Source organism: Dendrobates tinctorius, unplaced genomic scaffold (assembly GCF_039654945.1).
Source record: "Dendrobates tinctorius isolate UK_male_01 unplaced genomic scaffold, ASM3965494v1 ptg000075l, whole genome shotgun sequence".
Classification (NCBI taxonomy): Eukaryota; Metazoa; Chordata; class Amphibia; order Anura; family Dendrobatidae; genus Dendrobates; species Dendrobates tinctorius.
Window position 1 is genome coordinate 44329995 of NW_027361743.1, and position 21145 is coordinate 44351139.

General features: G+C 42.1%; 1 protein-coding gene and 1 long non-coding RNA gene across 2 annotated transcripts in view; both read left to right on the forward strand.

Moving 5' to 3' along the window:
- LOC141096538 (spartin-like) overlaps nucleotides 1-7321 on the forward strand; it is a 33359-nt gene extending 26038 nt beyond the window's left edge. Inside the window, exon 8 of the mRNA XM_073583230.1 lies at nucleotides 1736-7321. Within this exon, the coding sequence (XP_073439331.1) occupies nucleotides 1736-1904 (169 nt within the window). The 3' untranslated portion in view covers nucleotides 1905-7321. The remainder of the gene's footprint in view (nucleotides 1-1735) is intronic.
- Nucleotides 7322-7784: 463 nt separating this feature from the next.
- Nucleotides 7785-21145, forward strand: part of LOC141096539 (uncharacterized) — a 99774-nt gene continuing 86413 nt past the window's right edge. The window contains exon 1 of the long non-coding RNA XR_012233709.1: nucleotides 7785-7914. This is a non-coding gene — a long non-coding RNA (uncharacterized lncRNA). The remainder of the gene's footprint in view (nucleotides 7915-21145) is intronic.

Consider the following 21145-nt stretch of genomic DNA (forward strand, 5'->3'; position numbering starts at 1 on the left):
GTTCAGCGATATGATGATAAAGCATTGTTTTTTGTTTATTTTTTATGGTGTTCATTAAAGGGGTTAACTAGTGGGACAGTTTTATAGGTCGGGACATTGCCGACGTGGTGATACCAAATATGTGTACCATTATTGTTTTTTTTCATTCAATTATTTTGAGATACAATATCTTTTGATTTTTTTTATTATTGATTTAAAAAAAATATATTTTTATAATTATTTAAAAAATTGTTTTAACTTTTTTTCTAACTTTTTTTTTTACTTTGTTCCACTATGGGACTATAATTTTTGCAGGCTGATCGCTTCTGCAGAATGGAGATGTAGCAGCATCCCATGCTGTAGAAACTGTCAGCTCTGCACTGACAGAGAGACTTGCTTATCATGCACTGTGCACGATCAGCAAGTTTCCTAGCTGTGGTGACCCGGATGTGATCATGACGACATCTGGTCACCATGGCAACAATCTGGGATCTCCGATCCAAAGGCAGAGGGGCTGGCAGCCCTCTGCCTGCTCCCGGAATGCTGCAATCGTGTTCAATTACAGTATTTCAGGGGTTAAAGTGACGGGAGCTGTCTGTGGCCACTCCTAGCACTTAGTGTCGGGTGTCAGCTATCAGAATCAGCTGACACCCAGCTGTATTCACACATGGACGGATCATTACGTCTGATGTCGGAAAGGGGTTCATTAAATAATACAAATTTTAAAAAGGTGTGGGATCCACCACATTTTTGACAACCAGCCTTGCTAAAGCAGACAGCTGGAAGCTGGTATTCTCAGGCTGGTAAGGGGCCATGGATATTGCCCCTCTCTGTAGCCTAAAAATAAGTCCACAGCCACCCAGATAAGGCGCATCTATTAGACGCATGTATAAGACACCTCTCCATTACTAATCCCATAGTTGTATTGTAAATAAATGCACAGCAAGTATAAAGTCTTTTAATTGAAATAAAAACAAGACACACTTTTCCTTTTTTTATTTAAAAATAACAAACACAGTTATATTCACCTTTTGCCCATTCCATTGACGTCCTCGTCTCCTGTAATAAAACAAAAATAAAAAACAACCGTATCCCTCACCTGTCCGTTGTTCTGTCCCATGCGTAATCCATGTCTAAGGATAAATAGTTTTCAGTCTGGATGGTGCCAAGATGCGACTGTCCAGGCTGAGAGCCACTGATGAATGAGCTGTGGCAGTGCTGAGAATAGAGGAGGTCTATACTCTGCTGAGTCCAATTCTCATAGTCTAAGGTCCCAATCTCATGATTACAGGGTGCTCCTGTAGACTGACCCCTAGTTATCATCATCATTCGGATAGGTGACAACTTACTGTCTTGGGAACAACATTTTATATTCTGTTAATTCCTTGTAATTTTTGACAGCAAGTACATTTTTTTAACAATGCTGCGTCCTATCAATGTTCAATTATCTTTTCACAAATGTGCAATTATTTTTCCAGGAAGAGCAGTAAGAGGGGAAAAAAAATCCTGCCCCCTTTTTCCTTTTACTGATCAATCTTGGTTTAGGCCTTTTACCAAATATCAAGCACAAAGTAGAGTGATCCCTCCATAATATGGTGACATTTTACTATCTGTATGGCCTGAGCCTGTAGTACATGGGTTACGTATACTAGCTGGAGAACTTGTACTGGCACATTAATTGCACAGATGTACAAATTTTACATATTTATTCTTTAACAATTTACTTGAGAAACAAAACTAATTGACTTTTTTTCAGGTATGGAAAAGATGCAGGTCAAGCCACTGATGATGCAGTAAATTCTGCAATCAATGTTGGGGTCGCTGCCCTTACTATTGACCATATAGGTATAAAGGCAATAGTAAAAAAAAGTGAAACCAGAGTGAAAGAGGAACAAAGAAAAGAAGGATCCGCAATGACGCCGTAATCCCGCTCTCCCCTCTGCCTTAATGTTACACTAAACATTTCCACTGGTTAATACAGTATCGGCTTTTTTTTATAGACTTTTTGTTTTCTGTATATTAGAATACGAATCGTGTGAAACGTTGGTACAAAGATCAGGTCTGCTAAAAATATTCCACTATACGAATAGAAACACTAAGCAGTAATATAGCCTGGTCCTAAGAGGAAATTCCCAGACTTTTTTCTCCAGACAGGCATTGTACATGTAATATCCCTTGTTATATAATCTTCTGAAGACAATAATTTTGTACTTTTTGGATTTAATGGCTAAAGGAGTTATCCCAGGAATCAATTTTACACTACAATGACAGGGCATTGGTGTTTTAACGTAATTTGTTGTGTCTATAGCATAAAAAGTATGCATCATTGTTTGCTTCCCATAAGTACTGCTAGGGGTGTGTAATGAGCAGAATAGGTCTCCTTCCCCTTCGGGAAGCTAAGAATGTAGCCCCTAGAATCATAGAGTCATAGAATGTTAGAGTTGGAAGGGACTTCAAGGATCACCATGTCCAATCCCCTCTCAATGCAGGACTCACTAAACCATCTCAGACAGATGTCTGTCCAGTCTCTGTGTGAAGACTTCCATTGAAGGAGAACTCACCACCTCTTGTGGCAGCCTATTCCACTCACTGATCACCCTCGCTGTCAAAAAGTTTTTTCCAATATCTACAGTGGGTACAGAAAGTATTCAGACCCTTTTAAATTATTCACTCTTTGTTTCATTGCAGCCAATTGGCAAATTAAAAAAAGTTCATTTTTTTCTCATTAATATAGACTCTGCACCCCATCTTGATTGAAAAAAACAGAAATGTAAAAATTTTTGTAAATTTATTAAAAAAGAAAAACAGAAATATCACATGATCATAAGTATTCAGACCCTGTGCTCAGACACTCATATTTAAGTTTTGCAGTGCAGTGTTTCTTTATTTAACCATTAAAGGTCACACAATAAAGGACGGGCAGATAACATGAGGCATGCGGGGAAAAAAGACAGATGACAGCCGTTTTGCGTACACAGACGCTTCAACAGGTCCGGGTGTGTAATTATGTGATGTCATTTCCTTAAATAGGTCTATGACTAACAACAGGTGAACATTTAAAAAAACATGAATGGACATTTTCAATTAAAAACAAGTAACATAATTACATCTTTATGCTGACTGCAGGAACAATCACAAGAAATTTTTTCAAAAGGAGTGTATAAAGATGCTTACAAACAATTTTTTTCTTTACAGAAATTTTTTTTTTTGTTTACACAATTTTTTACAAAAATTTTATTTTTTTTCTCTCTTTACAAAAAAATAGACAGATCCAACCTATCATTCAGTCCTAAAGGACCCTGCACTTTAGATTTAATTATCCATCTGGCTCATTAACAATTTATTATGATTACCACCTTGTGGTGGAAATTTTACAATTTCTAAACCAGCAAAGCGTAATAATTCAGGGCTGGAATTGTGTTTTTCTTGCATATGTTTTATTAAGCGCAAAGACCCTTTTCCTGTACTAATCGAATGATAATGTTCACGGAATCTTGTTTGCAAGTGGTCTAATAGTTTTTCCTATGTAAAAAAATAATAAGGACAAAACAAAATATATACAACAAATTTACTTTTACAAGAAATACAATCTTTTACTCTATGCTGAACGGGTCCGACTTTTAGGGGATTGGAAGTCATATGTAAGTGACAGTAATTACAGTTACTGCATTTAAAGTTCCCTTTTGGTGAATTTTTTTGTAACCAGTTTTTATCAAGAGGTAACAAACGATTATGAACTATAAGATCAGCTATATTATTAGTGCGTTTATATGCAAATTGCGGAGCCATAGTACAGATTTCCTGCAAATCTTTATCAGAGCGCAAAACATGCCAATTTTTTCTGATGGCTGTGTGTATAACCCTATCAATGGAACTATGTTTAAAGCTAAAGAAAAATCTCTTTTGTGGATTTATTTCACTATGTATTTGTTTTTTATGGCATTTAGTGACCCTCTTTAATAAATTGCTTTGAGATATAGCTTTAACCTGTTCATGAGCTTCATTCAGAACACAAATGGGATAACCTCTCCTCAACAAACGTGTTTTTAATTCCTCAATTTGTTTATTACAGATATCATCGTTATTGTTCAGTTTCCTTAATCTAACCATCTGACTAAAAGGAAGCCCTCTTTTGTGTGCATGGGATGTGCACTATTAAAATGTAAGAGTGAATTAGTCGCGGTTGGTTTTCTATGTACCCTGGTGATCATATTACCATCGACAATATCGATTTTTACATCTAAAAATTCTATATTTTTTGTCCAAAGCAGGAGGTAAATCGCATGTTATCCACATTGCTTTCGTTTAGGTATTTAACAAAATTATCAAAATCATTCTGAGAACCATCACATATGATGAAAATATCATCCACAATTCTCAGGAAGATGCAGATGTGTTTTAAAAAAGGATTGGAAATATTTGTAATATATTTTTCTTCAAATGAATAGCTTCAATAGCATTTTTTTGAGGAATCCGTGTATAAAGGTTCACTACATCAATTGTGGTTAAAGAAAAACTTGACTGCCAATCAAAGTTTTTTAAAATGGAGATAAAATCCCCTGAAACTTTTACGTAGGAAGGAATCTGAGAAAGTAATGGTTTAAGGAGCCAGTCTAAATATTGTGATAGCGGCTCTGTCAATGAATTAATGCCCGATATTATGGGGTGACCCAGGGGTTGCGTAATAGACTTATGAATCTTTGGAATGCTGTACCAATGAGCAATCTCTGGGAAATCAGGCATCAAATTTTCAGCTCTCTTTTTTGATAAAACGCCATTTTCAACATTTTTTCTCAAAAAAGTTCTCAATTTGTTTTTAAATCTTTCTGTCGGATTGCAATCCAAAGGGACACAGGTCGGTCTATCCTCCAATTGGGACAAAGCTTCCCTTTATATCACGTAAAGCCTTCAACTCCTTATCCAGCAAATTTTTTCTAGGTGCATCATAATAAACAGCTTCCACATCTCTTATTACTAAATCCTGAAATAAATCGATGACATTACCTGGAGAAATTGGGGGCATGTAATTAGATTTTACCCCTCCTATAAAAGGTTCTACAGAGATTAAAGAATTGGTGTTGCTTACTGACTGACTCATTACTCACTGACGGATCAGCTATGCTCATCAGAGTAATAATATCATTAACATCTATTACGTCAGATGACTGAAACATGAAGCCTAAAGGCCCTTTTACATTTAGCGATGCACCAGCGATCCGACCAGCGATACGACCCGGTCAGGATCGCTGGTGCATCGCTAAATGATCACTAGTGAGCTTCCACACAGGAAGATCTCACAGCGATGCAGCAGCGACGCAGCGCACGATACTCACCTTTCACACACAGCGATCCTGGCGTCCTCCCGCCCGCGTCCAGCGTCGCTCGTCTCACACAGCAGGAAGCCCAGCAGGAAGCAGACGACGAGAAATGGAGCCGCCCGATCTCGCGCGATCAGCGATGGACAGCGGGGGAGCCGGTCGGAGGTAAGTATCACACATAGCGATATTGCTAGCGATATCGCTATGTGTAAAACCCCCTTTAAGTTCCTATAGTAACAGGATTCTCCTTAATCTGATCACTATTGACTTTGTTCTCATTGACATTAACAAAAGATTTATATAAATGTAACTTTCTAATTGATTTAAAAAGCTCAATTTTAAAGTCCGTTAAATCGAAAGGTTCAGGTAGCAAGAAATTCAGTCCCTTAAGCGGGAGTCACACATAGCAATCTCGCTAGCGAGATCGCTGCTGAGTCACAACTTTTGTGACCCGCCAAACGGATCCGTTTCCGTTTTTTTGACGGAAACGGATGCCAACGGATCCGTTTTTAAAAAAACGGATCCGTTTTTTTGACGGATCCGCTGTAACCGTAATGGAAGTCTATGGGACAGAAAAAACGGATCCTGCAAAAAATGGCGGATCCGTTTTTTTACGGAAAACAACGGATTTTGACGGATTTGAAAAAACGGAAGTGTGAAACAGGCCTTACTTGTTTGCGTTTTTTCTTGGAATTTCTGATTTCTGCCCCCTCTTCTTGTCTTTTTTCTAAAGGGGCTGACGATCCTGCTGTTTCTTTTGGACAAATTATCATCTCCTCCGTAGCGCTAGAATCAGAGTCCGTGATCCAGCAATCAGAATAAACTATTTTCTTTCTTAATCTCAAAGATCGATTTTTATTATAAAAAGCTCTTTTTTTTATTTGTAGAATTCCATGAAAAAAATATCAAAATCCATTTTATCCCACAGAAATTTTTCTTTTTTTCTTTTGTTTAGTTCCCATTTGAATGACCACTAATTTCCGTTCTAATTTATTAAAAAAATTGGTGTTCTGACTTATAATTCCTTTTTTGCTTTCTCCAACTGTTCACATAAAACCGCATATTCTTTTTCATTTTGACTTATGACTAATCTTAATAACTTTTGAGAACAATCCAAATGAATGAGTTCCCATTCTTTCAAAAATTCCATATCATTACTGAACTGTGAAATTTCCTTGAAAACTCGAAGTCCTCTTGGTACTCGTTCACATTCAATGTAAGATTTAAGTGACTTTATAGTCCAAAACAACCGGATTTCCTTTTCAGCAAGGGAAGAGATTTTAGATTCCAGGGTCTTAGTGCTAATGATATGCAACTCTTCTTTGTAATTACAGTCAGCAAAAAATACCCCCGCATCCTCTCTGCCAGCTAAGGCTGGGTGCACACGCTGCGGATTCCGCTGCGTTTCCGCTGCGGTTTTAGCCGCTGCGGATCCGCAGCAGTTTTAGCTGCGGTGTACAGTACCATTCAAATGAATGGTATTAAAAAACTGCTGTGTAGACGTAGCGGAAAAATCCGAGCGGATTTGCTGCGGTTTTGAATCCGCAGAAAGAATTGACATGTCAATTCTTTCTGCGGAAACCGCTGCGGGTTCCTGTCTCCACCATTGTGGAGATGGTGAATCCGCAGGACCAAACTGCAGGCAAAACCGCAGATAATCCGCAGGTCTTTTGACCTGCGGATTATCTGCGTTTTTTGCAAAATCCGTGCGGATTAATCCGCAGCGGATTCCGCAGCGTGTGCACGTACCCTAACAGTCCTTGTTTAGTTGCAGTGTTCAGCCTGATCCATAGTGTCTTCAGAAAAATCCATGTTGCTATAAATTCACAGGTGAAAACTCAAAAAGCATGGACCTTGTGCTCAGTTCTCAAAACAAGTATGCAATTCAATTCAAAGAAAGCCCAGATGAACGGCACCAAGGCTCTAATCCACCATTTTTTTACATAGGAAAAACTATTAGACCACTTGCAACAAGATTCCGTGAACATTATCATTCGATTAGTACAGGAAAAGGGTCTTTGCGCTTAATAAAACATATGCAAGAAAAACACAATTCCAACCCTGAATTATTACGCTTTGCTGGTTTAGAAATTGTAAAATTTCCACCACAAGGTGGTAATCATAATAAATTATTGATGAGACACAAAGCCAGATGGATAATTAAATCTAAAATGCAGGGTCCTTTAGGACTAAATGATAGGTTGGATCTGTTTATTTTTTTGTAAAGAGAGAAAAAAAAAAAATTTTGAAAAAAATTTTGTAAACAAAAAAAAAATTTCTGTAAAGAAAAAAATTGTTTGTAAGGATCTTTATACACTTCTTTTGAAAAAATTTCTTGTTGTGAATGTTCCTGCAGTCAGCATAAAGATGTAATTATGTTACTTGTTTTTAATTGAAAATGTCCATTCATGTTTTTTTAAATGTTCACCTGTTGTTAGTCATAGACCTATTTAAGGAAATGACATCACATAATTACACACCCGGACCTGTTGAAGCGTCAGTGTACGCGAAACGGCTGTCGTCTGTCTTTTTTCCCCACATGCCTCATGTTATCTGCCCGTCCTTTATTGTGTGACCTTTAATGGTTGAATAAAGAAACACTGCACTGCAAATCTGGGTGAGTGCCGCATCTTTTTCCTTCTTTTACAAATTTAGCATGTTTTTTCTGATGCTGAGCACCGCTATTCCCAGCAGTGTTTTATACGCTGTGTGAGTGTGATTGATCCTCGACTTGTTGCTGGTGGATTAGAGCCTTAGGCCGGGGTCACACTGGCGAGGAATACGGCCGAGTGAGAGGCGCTAAAAGCACGCATTAGACACGGACCAATGATTCTCTATGGGGTCCCTCGCACCAGGCATATATTTCTCATCCGTATTCTACGCTCCGTGCCAATCGCAGCATGCTGCAATTGTCAGCGTACTACGCCCGTAGTACGCCAATGCAAGTCTATGGGTGCGCAAAAAATACGGATTACACACGGACCACACATGTGACTTGCGAGAAATACGCACCCGGTGTCTTTTAGCAAAGCCGGCAATTCAGTGCACTATACAGTAAACTCACACTGACAGTTTAAAGAAACGAAAGAATAGATATAGACACATAGAATACATAGAATATATATATATATATATGCATTCTATGTGTCTATATCTATTCTTTGGTTTCTGATAGAAACCCTGTCATAGGGCTCCATTATATGTCCATTTTGCAAGCCTGAGAGAAAATCTCGCCATACGGATTACATACGGATGCTTACATGCGCAAAATACGCGACCACACCTTGATTACGGATGACATACGGAGCACTGTGTAGGGGCCATTCATCCGTATTACGCATGTAAAATACTGACCGTATTTTGCATCGGTTAGTGTGACCCCGGCCTTAGTGCCATTCATCTTGGCTTTCTTTGAATTGAACTCATATTTAAGTAACATGCTGTCCATTTCCTTGTGATCCTCCTTGAGATGGTTCTACTCCTTCATTGGAGTCCAGCTGTGTTTAATTAAACTGATAGGACTTGATTTGTAAAGGCACGCACCTGTCTATATAAAACCTCACAGCGTATGTCACACCAAATGAGAATCATGAGGTCAAAGGAACTGGCCAAGGAGCTCAGAGACAGAATCGTGGCAAGGCACAGATCTGGCCAAGTTTACAAAAGAATTTCTGCAGTACTCAAGGTTCCTAAGAGCACAGTGGCCTCCATAATCCTTAAATGGAAGAAGTTTGGGACCACCAGAAGTCTTCCCAGACCTGGACGTCCAGCCAAACTGAGCAATCATGGGAGAAGAGCCTTGGTGAGTGAGGTAAAGAAGAACCCCAAGATCACTGTGGCTGAGCTCCACAGATGCAGTAGGGAGATAGGAGAAAGTTCCACAAAGTCAACTATCACTGCAGCCCTCCACCAGTCGTGTCTTTATGGAAGAGTGGCCCGATGGAAGCCTCTCCTCAGTTCCAGACATATGAAAGCTCGCATAGAGTTTGCTAAAAAAACACATGAAGGACTCCCAGACTAGGAGAAATAAGATTCTCTAGTCTGATGAGACGAAGATAGAACTTTTTGGTGATAATTCTAAGCTAAAGAAAAAGGTCAGCTCACCCCTAAATCCTCCAGGAGTCTGAGCACGGAAGATCTGTAGTGCAGCAGGGAGTTCAATTAAAAGAGGAAAAAAATCCAGCTCTTGGGTCCTTGGAAATTCATCATTTATTAGAAAACTTTTAAAACCCCAACTTCATAACAAAGGCATAATCACATAAATCCCCAGGGATGATAAGCAGACGCGTTTCGAGCTCAAACGCTCTTAAGGGCCTGTCACACTAAGCGATATCGCTAGCAATATCGCTATAACTTGTGACGTTATAGCGATATTGCTAGTGATATCGCTATGTGTGATACTTACCTATGACCGCTCCCCCGCTGGTTATCACTGATCGCGCGAGAACGTCCTGGACTGTTTCACGTCGTCAGCTTCCTGCGGCGCTTCCTGTGGAGAGACGAGCGACGAGCGTGGAGCCGGGCGGGAGGACGTCAGGATCGCCTAGTGTGACAGGTAAGTAGCGACCCCCGTCCCCAGCGATGTTGCTGGCAAGATCTGCCTGTGTGGCAGCTCACTAGCGACCACTTAGCGATGCACCAGCGATCCTGGCCGCGTCATATCGCTGATCGGGATTGCTGGTGCATCGCTAAGTGTGACAGTACCTTTATTCATTATTTAACATGAAAAATTTCCTTTGTCAGTTATATACGCTAGAGCCTGCTACCACAGGTGAAACGTCTAACAATCATTAGTAAACACCTGTTCCATAGTAATGAATAGACATAGTAACAGAAGTAAGCATAAACCGTGAATAGTATCCCTGAAACACCAAGTGTAAAAAAACAACAAAAATATATAATAAAAATTAAAAACTTGCAGAGAAAAAAAACCAAAACAACATAATACTCAAACATAATGATATGTCAATTCCTGTTTGATGTTCATACCCATGGGGGTTCTAGTCTTCAGGGTGTATATCCACGAAGACTCGCAATTTAGTAGTTTCCTACGGTGATCACCTCCCCTTAATGGCTTTGCAACCTTTTCTATCCCTATAACATTGCACATAGAGACATCACCATTACGGTTAGCCGAAAAAATGCCTTGAGGCAGCTGAGAATGATCAGAAAAGCGGATGCGGGTGGAGCGGTAGTATTACTTGGTGCAAGTTTATATGAAAAATTAAATTTGGAGATGTTGACAGACAATACTATGTATCGTGAATTAGATATAGACCCTACAAAAAAAATTCTGATATTTTTAAAAAATTACTCCAGGAAGGGGTTAATATGGGTGCTATTACAGAGAATCTGGCTTAGTTTTCGGTTTTAATTTTTTTTAGTTTTTAACATTTGACCTCTGTCTTTGCCAACAAAGGATATATAACAAAATATTGAGATGAACTTTTGTTAATGATCAAATACTTATTTTCCACCATAATTTGCAAAATAAATCTTGCCAAATCAAACAAGGTGATTTTCTGGATTTGTTTTTTTCGTTTGACTCTCATAGCTGTGGTCTACCTATGATGTCAATTACAGGCCTCTCTCATCTTTTTAAGTGGGAGAACTTGCACAATTGGTGGCTGACTAAATACTTTTTCCCCCACTGTATATCTATGTATTCTATCTATTCTATTCTAACCTGTCATGCTGTGATTATACTGTATGTGGCTAATGAATTGCCGGCTTTTAGTCTATCTTTTACCCAATGTTACCAACTTTTCCCGATTTTAGGAAAAAAGTTTATGTTAAAATATAACGGCTGTAGTTGTTGTAAGGGTAGGCATTGATGATTTTTTGGTAGTTAGGTATATTTCTTTGGTTTTTCTATTGCAGATGGAGGTCCATGTTTAGCCTGGCTATTTGGACATTCTTATGTGCATTGGGGGGCCTACCATGCAGATATCAGACCCGAGGGAAGGCAGCTAGGTTTTCATAGAGATGTTTTAATACAGCAAAAGGGACAGCAGTATTTACCTGCCCAAGTTTCAGAACTAATGCACTCTCAGGATGCAATAAACTCATGTAGTAAAGATGGTGGCAACACAGGACCAAAATACTGATGAGACAACCACTCACAGCCTACCAATTCATAGAGGGAGTGATTACTTAGTATTAGATTGTGAGAGCCAAACAGCAGGAACACGGGATGCAGTGACAAGCAGGAGGCAGATCAAGGGTTAACGGGTATTTATTACAGGTGTTGCTCCTCGTAGGGAGATAAAAAGGTGAAAGAGGGAGTTTGGGATTCAACACAGGAGTGAATATTCAACAAAAAGGTAAACTTAACAGTCTGATATTTTCTGAGGGCGGAGCCTTGAAGATCCAACGGTGGCACCTCAGACAATGCGTAAAGTCTCTTGCCTGGCCCTGGAGGAACGTGAGGCACTGTCTCCTGACAGCGGCAATGTGTCCTGACTCTCCGATACGTAGCTTCGCAGTCCTGGAACAAGGTGTCGGTAGAGAAGGAGCCTGCGGGGCTGCTTTGGATGGACAAAGTTCAGTGGTGGAAGTTGGGCGTATACTGTCCGACCCTGCGTGGTCCCCTTGATCAGGCCTGCAGCCCGCTTTCTATACAGTCAGCGGTGTGGTACGGGACGTCACGTCGGTCTGAGAGGTGAGCAAGCCCACAGTCATAGGCTGCTTGCAGTCCATCGGCATCTGGGGTGGCAGTAAGTAAAGCGGCCTGGCCTTCTGATATCGTGCTGCGGAAAGTGAGCAAACCTTCCACTACTGTGCACACTGCCTTCCAGCCAAACACCCTGTTTTTCCATGCTTGGAGACTTTTATATCTGTCCCGCCCCCTGCAGTCAGGTGCCCAGTACTGTCCTGGTCAGAAAGTCTTCCTCCTGGCAACAAGGGTGACAGCCTCAATAGTTCAGGCCCCGAAATGAGAGAAGCACTGCCAGATGTATTACTAGGGATGTTACTGGCCCGGTCCATCTCGCTACACTTGCACAAAAGCAGTTTGTATAGGTTGCTGGTCACACACAGGTAATGCACAGTATCTGGCTTACAGTGTATTAGTGACCCCATACTATTAGATTAGGCGGGCTGCCCAGCAGTAAGTGTATCCCATGAGAAGAGATGCCATATTTTACAATCTAAGGGCAGAGACACACTGCCGTATTTCTCGTGCGATAATTGCATCACACTGCACGGACTGGCTGGCACCTCTCCTGATCTGAGCATGACAGCGTGATGGATTACTATGCAGCTGTTAAGCTCAGGTCAGGAGAAAATGTGATTCTCGCACGAGAAATACGGCAGTGTGTCTTTGCCCTACTAGTATGGGCTTCACTAATAGGCTGTAAGTCTATACAACTTTGCCTTTAAATATATGCCATTTGTATCATTGTTTGAGAAAGGTTCATACCTCATAACAGAAACGTTGCCACTGCCACGATGGGCTAAGTGACAACCATTTTTTTTCCATATACTGCTTGGTGTGCTGCTGTTCCATTTTATAGGGCTCATACTCACATGCGAGAAACTCGGACGAGTCTCGCACGTCAATACCTGGCACTGCCGCCGGCACTCGGATTGGAGCATTCAGCAGCTGCATGTATTTCTATGCAGCTGAAAGCTCCGATCCGAGTGCCAGCGGTAGTGCCGAGTATTGACCTGCGAGACTCGTCCGAGTTTCTCACATGTGAGTATGAGCCCTTACTTTTTCCCTTCACCCATGACAGCACACCTGACAGCACACCTGAGAGAGGGATCCGCCCCGCCAGGACAGGAACCTACTGAAATATAAGGGGCAGCACCTCTCCCCTGCTTCAGTTGGGTTCCTGTCCTGGAAAGGAATCCCTCTGACAGCGGCGGTGCCTGTCATATGTGAAAGGTCCCAGACCCGTCCCAGCGCGGGAAGAACAGGGCTCTCCTGTAGCGCCGGCCGTCGGGCCTCTGGAAGCGCAGTCCCTGGGCGGCAACTCCTGACAGCTGGAGGCTCCACCGCGCCTCCCTTCCCTCGCATGTGCCCGCTGTCTCGCTCCCTCAGAGTGCCTGGCGAGGGAGAGCCACGGGTGTCTTCCGGCCACTGATGTCAGTGGCACAGGGCATCATGCACCCGACAGCTTCAAGGGAAGGTTCTGTCAGCACAAAGATCGCTGAGAGGGCGTTTAGAAGGAAGACTGGAGCTTTCCTTAGAGGTCTGGGACTCTCTCAACTGGTGGTTAGACAGGACAAACTTGGCATCAGGGATGCCATGGGACAGACCAGTAACCGACATAATTCTGACAGACGCAAGCTCCTCAGGGTGGGGGGCACACCTAAGGGGTCATGTGGCCCAGGGGTCCTGGGGGCCTAAAGAAAAGGGTGCATCTTCCAACTTGAGAGAACTGTGGGCAGTGAGCAAAGCCCTAAGAGACTTTATTCCCCTACTCAGTGGCCGCAATGTCCGTATCATGTCGGACAACAAAGTAACAGTGGCATACATCAATCACCAGGGGGGTACAAGATCACACTCCCTAATGAAGGTAGCCAGCGACATTTTTCACAGAGCAGAACAGCACCTACTCTCTCTAACGGCATTGCACATAAAGGGGGCAGAAAATATAGAAGGCGATTTCCTGAGCCACAATACACTGAAGCAAGGGGAATGGGCTCTAAATCGGTCCGTTTTTCAAAAGATAATAAGGCTATGGGGGAACCGGTTATAGACCTCTTCGCCAACAACAACAACAGGCAAGTGGAGAGATTCTGCTCACTAAACCCAAGGGAAAAGCTATGGGCGGTGGACTCATTGCAGATTCCGTGGGACTTCAGGCTAGCCTATGCGTTCCCCCAGTGACTCTGATCCCAACAATAGTCGGAAAGATCAAGCCAGGGTGATCCTAATAGCCCCATTCTGGCCAAAAGGGCCCTGGTTATCTCTGCTGCGAATGATGTCCCTCTCAGATCTATGGGTTCTGCCGGAAATCCCGGACCTACTAGCTCAAGGTCCAATATTCCACGCTCAGGTCAAGGGATTCCATCTGACGGCGTGGAATTTGAGAGGTCACTTCTAATGGATAGAGGGTTCTCTCCCGGGTTGGTGGCCACCCTGCTAAAAAGTAGGAAACCAGTAATGACTGATATCTACGGCAGAACATGGAATAAATTCCTGCAGTTCCTAGGTAAGCCGTTAGAGCTAGAGCCCCCAATTAGTGCCATCTTGGATTTTTTACAATCAGGATTACAGCTGGGGTTAGCGGTAGATACTCTTAAAGTTCAAGTATCCGCACTGGGCGCGCTTTATAACTGCAATTTGGCAGCAAACAGATGGGTAGCTAGATTTATTAAATCCTGCCATAGGTCTAGACCTATCCCAATACCTAGAATAGCCCCTTGGGATCTAAACCTGGTACTAGAGTCCCTTACAAAAGAACCATATTAGCCTATTCAACAACTACCCATAAAGAATCTTACCCTAAAAATGATTATTTTAGTGGCCCGTAGAGTAAGTGACTTGCAGGCTCTCTCAGTAAATCCACCCTATACACAAGTTTTTCAGGACAGGGTGGTATTAAAAACAGACCCCGCTTATCTACCTAAGGTAGTTTCAGATTTTCATCGAAGTCAGGAGATTGTCCTTCCTTCCTTTTGTGAGAATCCAAAAAATCCAGGGGAGGAAATATTCCACAATTTGGACGTTAAGAGAGCCCTGCTAGAATATATATCTGTCACTAGCCAGTGGATGAGGTCCCAGTCCCTATTTGTAGCCTTTCAGGGTGCCAGAAAGGGCTATGGAGTATCAAAAGGAACTTTTGCAAGATGGATTAGGGAGGCCATTAGTATAGCCTACTCAGCTAGTGGTGTTCCGATTCCTGACGGCATCAAGGCTCATTCCACCAGAGCCGTGGCGACCTCCTGGGCTGAAAAGGCAGAGGTATTGATTGATCAAATTTGTAAGGTTGCTACCTGGACCTCACCATCAACCTTCTTTAACCCCTTCACCCCCAAGGGTGGTTTGCACGTTCATGACCGGGCCAATTTTTACAATTCTGACCACTGTACCTTTATGAGGTCATAACTCTGGAACGCTTCCATGGATCCCGGTGATTCTGACATTGTTTTCTCGTGACATATTGTACTTCATGTTAGTGGTAAAATTTCATTCAAATAACTTGCGTTTATTTGTGAAAAAAATGGAAATTTGGCAAAAATTTTGAAAATTTCGCAATTTTCCAACTTTGAATTTTTATGCCCTTAAATCACAGAGATACGGCACACAAAAAACTTGATAAGTAACATTTCCCACATGTTTACTTTACATCAGCACAATTTTGGAACCAAAATTTTTTTTTGTTAGGAAGTTATAAGGGTTAAAAGTTGACCAGCGATTTCTCATTTTTACAACACCATTTTATTTTTAGGACCACATCACATTTGAAGCCACTTTGAGGGGTCTATATGATAGAAAATACCCAAAAGTGACACCATTCTAAAAACTGCACCCCTTAAGGTGCTCAAAACCACATTCAAGAAGTTTATTAACCCTTTAGGTGCGTCACAGGAATTTTTTTGAATATTTAAAAAAAAATGAACATCTAACTTTTTTTCATAAAAAAAATACTTCAGGTTCAATTTTTTTTATTTTACCAAGGGTAACAGGAGAAATTGGACTGCAAAAGTTATTGTGCAATTTGTCCTGAGTACGCAGATACCTGATATGTGGGGGGGAACGACTGTTTCGGCGCATGGCAGAGCTCGGAATGGAAGGAGCGCCGTTTGACACTTTCAATGCAAAATTGGCTGGAATTCAGATTGGACGCCATGTCACGTTTGGAGAGTCCCTGATGTACCTAAACAGTGGAAACCCCCTACAAGTGACCCCATTTTGGAAACTAGACCCCCCAAGGAACTTATCTAGATATGTGGTGAGAACTTTGAACCCACAAGGGCTTTACAAAAGTTTATAACGTACAGCGGTACAATTAAAAAATCATTTTTCCACAAAAATGATCTTTTCACCCCAATTTTTATTTTCCCAAGGGTAACAGGACCCTAAAAGTTATTGTGCAATTTGTCCTGAGTATGCTGATACCCCACATGTGGGGGTAAACCACTATTTGGGCGCATGGCAGAGCTCGGAAGGGAAGAAGCGCCATTTGACGTTTTGGGCTGGAATTGAGATCGGACACCATGTCGCGTTTGGAAAACCCCTGATGTACCAAAACAGTGGAAACCCCCCACAAATGACACCATTTTGGAAACTAGACCCCCTAAGGAACTTATCTAGATGTGTGGTGAGAACTTTGAACCCCCATGGGCTTCACAGAAGTTTATAACATAAAGCCATACAATTAAAAAATCATATTTTTTCCACAAAAATGATCTTTTCACCCTCAATTCTTATTTTTCCAAGGGTAACAGGACCCTAAAAGTTATTGTGCAATTTGTCCTGAGTACGCTGATACCCCACATGTGGGGGTAAAACACTATTTGGGTGCATGGCAGAGCTCGGAAGGGAAGCAGCGCCATTTGACGTTTTGGGCTGGAATTGAGATCGGACACCATGTCGCGTTTGGAAAACCCCTGATGTACCAAAACAGTGGAAACCCCCCACAAATGACACCATTTTGGAAACTAGACCCCCCAAGGAACTTATCTAGATGTGTGGTGAGCACTTTGAACCCCCCAGTGCTTCACAGAAGTTTATAACGCCCGGGCGTGAAAATAAAAAATTTGTATTTTTTCCACAAACATGATCTTTTAGTCACCATTTTTTTTATTTTCCCAAGGGTACCAGGAGAAATTGGACCCCAAAAGTTGTTGTCCAATTTGTCCTGAGTATGCTGATACCCCATATGTGGGAGAAAACTACTGTATGGGCACACGTCGGGGCTCGGAAGGGAAGTAGTGACGTTTTGGAATGCAGACTTTGATGGAATGGTCTGCGGGTGTCATGTTGCCTTTGGAGAGCCCCTAATGTACCTAAACAGTGGAAACCCCCCACAAATGACCCCATTTTGAAAACTAGACCCACTAAGGAACTTATCTAGATGTGAGGTGAGCACTTTGAACCCCCAAGGGCTTCACTGAAGTTTATAATGCCAGGGCATGAAAATAAAAAAATCGTATTTTTTCCAGAAACATGATCAATTAGTCCCCAATTTTTTCATTTTCCCAAGGGTAACAGGAGAAATTGGACCCCCAAAAGTTGTTGTCCAATTTGGCCTGAGTACGCTGACACCCCATATGTGGGAGAAAACTACTGTATGGACACACGTCGGGGCTCGGAAGGGAAGCAGTGACGTTTTGGAATGCAGACTTTGATGGAATGGTCTGCGGGTGTCATGTGCGTTTGGAGAGCCCCTGATGTACCTAAACTATTGAAACTCCCCACAAGTGACCCCATTTTGGACACTAGACCCCCCATGGAACTTATCTAGATGTGTGGTGAGCACTTTGAACCCCCAAGTGTTTCACAGAAGTTTATAACACTCGGACGTGAAAATAAAAAAATCATTTTTTTCCACAAAAATGATATTTTTGCCCCCAATTTTTTATTTTCCTAAGGGTAACAGGAGAAATTGGACCCCAAAAATTGTTTTGTAATTTGTCCTGAGTAGGCTGATACCCTACATGTGGGGGTAAAACACTGTTTGGGCGCATGGCAGAGCTTGGAAGGGAAGGAGCACCATTTGACTTTTTCAACTCAGAATTGGCTGGAATTGAGATCAGACGCCATGTTGCATTTGGAGAGCCCTTGATGTGCCCAAACAGTGGAAACCCCCAATTATAACTCCAACCCTAACCCCAACACACCCCTAACCCTAATCTGAGCCCTAACCCTAACCCTAGCCCTAACCCTAGCCCTAACCCTAAGGCTGTGTGCACACGCTGCGGATTTTGCTGCAGTTCCGCAGCAGTTTCTGCTGCAGTGTACAGTACCATGATTCCCTATGGGAATCAAAAACCGCAGTGCAGACGGTGCGGAATTTTCCGCGCGGATTATCTGCGGTTTTCAATCCGCAGAAAGAATTGACATGTCAATTCTTTCTGCGGATTCTCCTGCGGTTTGCCATCTCCTCTATTGAGGAGATGAAAAACCGCAGGACAAAACCGCAGAGCAATCCGCAGGTAAAACCGCAGGTCTTTTGACCTGCGGTTTCACCTGCGGATTTTACAAAATCCGCGCGGATGAATCTGCACCTAATCCGCAGCGTGTGCACACAGCCTTACCCTAACGGGAAAATGGAGATAAATACTTTTTTTTTAGTTTTATTATTTTTCCCTAACTAAGGGGGTGATAACGGGGGGTTTGACTTACTATTTATGGCGGGTTTTATGTTTGGCAGCTGTCACACGCTAAAAGACGCTTTTTATTGTAAAATAGTTTTTGCATCACCACATATTGAGAGCTATAATTTTTCCGTATTTTGACCCACTGAGTCATGTGAGGTCTTATTTTTTGCGGGACGAGTTGACATTTTTATTGGTACCATTTTCGGGCACGTGACATTTTTTGATCGCTTTTTATTCCTATTTTTGGGACGCAGAATGAACAAAAACCAGCGTTTCATGAATTTCTTTTGGGGGGGTGCGTTTACACCGTTCCGCGTGCGGTAAAATTGATAAAGCGGTTTTATTCTTCGGGTCAGTACGGTTACAGCGATACCTCATTTAGGTCTTTTTTTATGTTTTTGTCGGTTTTATGCAATGAAAACTATTTTATATAAAAAATAATTATTTTTGCATCGCTTTATTCTGTGAGCTATAACTTTTTTATTTTTTCGCTGATGATGCTGTGTGGCGGCTCGTTTTTTGCGGGACAAGATGACGTTTTCAGTGGTACCTTGGATATTTATATTCGTCTTTTTGATCGCGCGTTATTACACTTTTTGTTTGGCAGTATGATAATAAATCATTATTTTTTGCTTCATTTTTTATTTTTATTTTTTAAGGGGTTTGCTAAAAGGGTTAACTAATGGGACAGTTTTATAGGGCGGGTCATTACGGACGCGGCGATACCTAATATGTGTACTTTTATTTTTTTTTTTTTTTTTTATTATTTCCAAAAAATGGATTTATTGAGGGAATATTTTTTTTTTTTTCTAATTTATTTGGCGATTTTTTTTAAATTTATTTTTACATTTTTTTTTTTAAATTTTTTTTTTTTACTTTATTACATAAAGTGATAATCAGCTGACACCCGGCCGCGATCAGCGGCGCTCACCACGTGGGCGCCGCTGATCGTGGTAGACGTACTATCCCGTCCACGGTCATACGGGCCCAGGTACCGTGGACGGGATAGTACGTCGGATGTCAGGAAGGGGTTAAACACTATAGATTAAACCAATCCTCCTCTGCTGACTTGACCTTTGGTGGAAGGGTGCTGCAAGCGGTGGTCCCTCCCTAAGGTGTTTCGAAGTCTCCAATAATCTCTTAGGTGTGCTGTCATGGGTGAAGGGAAAACCACCATGGTTACTTACCAGTAGCCGTTTTTTCCAGAACCCATGACAGCAGTCGTATATTCTCCCCCCTTTTCACCGTATGGGTGTGCATGGTAATAGGGTGTATTTGTGTGATGTGGTGTTGGATAAACTTGTGACTTAAGCTAAGTTCACACGTAGCGGAACGCTCGCGGAAAGTACCGCGAGAATTCCAGAATTCCATTCAGCTGGAAAATCGCATTTTAAATTCCCGCGATTTTCCCGCGGAAAAACTAGCATTTTGCAATCGTAATTAGCTTGCAGAATGCTAGCGTTTTCCAAGCGATCTGTAGCATCGCTTGGAGAACTGATTGACAGGTTGGTCACACTCGTCAAACACAGTGTTTGACAAGTGTGACCAACTTTTTACTACTGAGGCTGCCTATGCAGCAACAATAGTAAAAGATAGAATGTAAAGAAAAAAAAAAAAAAGGTGTTATTCTTACCTTCCGACGTCTCGCGCAGCCGTTCCCAGTAATCCTGTGCGAAAATGCCCGCGATGGCGTCCGTTCTCGGGGGATCGCGACGTCTCGCGGTTATTCGCGATGACGCCACGCGAATGACCGCGAGACTTCGCGATCCCGCGAGAACGGACGCCATCACGGGCATTTTCGCAAAGGATTACTGGGAACGAGAGCGTGGAGAGAGGCGGGAAGGCTGCGCGGGACGTCGGAAGGTAAAAATAACACCATTTTTTTAATTCTAAATACAATTTTTTACAGGGATATGGTACACAAAGCCTGGAGAACAGTCTCCTCTCCTCCGGACCATGGGTACCATCCGCAATTGTTCTGCTTACTTTCCGCATGATGTGCATAGCCACATGTGGGAAGTAAGCGGAACAATGCATTCCTATGTGTGCGGGATCGCCGCGATTCCGCAAAATTAATGAGCATGCTGTGTTTTTTACCGCAAAGCGATTCCGCCGTGGTAAAAACCGCAGCATTAGCACAGCATTGCAGAATCCCATAGGAATGCATGAGATGCTCATTTTTCGCGGCAAAATCGAGCGGTTAAAACCGCCACGGAAACGCGAAAAAAACGCCACGTGTGAACTCAGTCGGGAAGTCCTCTCAATGCTCTGTAACAAACTGAAGTGGGGGAGAGGTGCCGCCCCTTATATTTCAGTAGGCTCCTGTCCTGGCGGGGCGGATCCCTCTCTCAGGTGTGCTGTCATGGGTTCCGGAAAAACCGGCTACCGGTAAGTAACCATGGAGGTTTCATCTGGATGGATTGATCTTTGCTAGGGTGGCTGCACCCGCACTACTGTGGTGCTGTGAAAAAGTATGAACTTTTCAACATTTTTTTCATATTATTCCTAAAAAACTTAAATGTACTTTATTGGGATTTTATGTGATATACCAACACAAAGTAGCAAGTATTTGT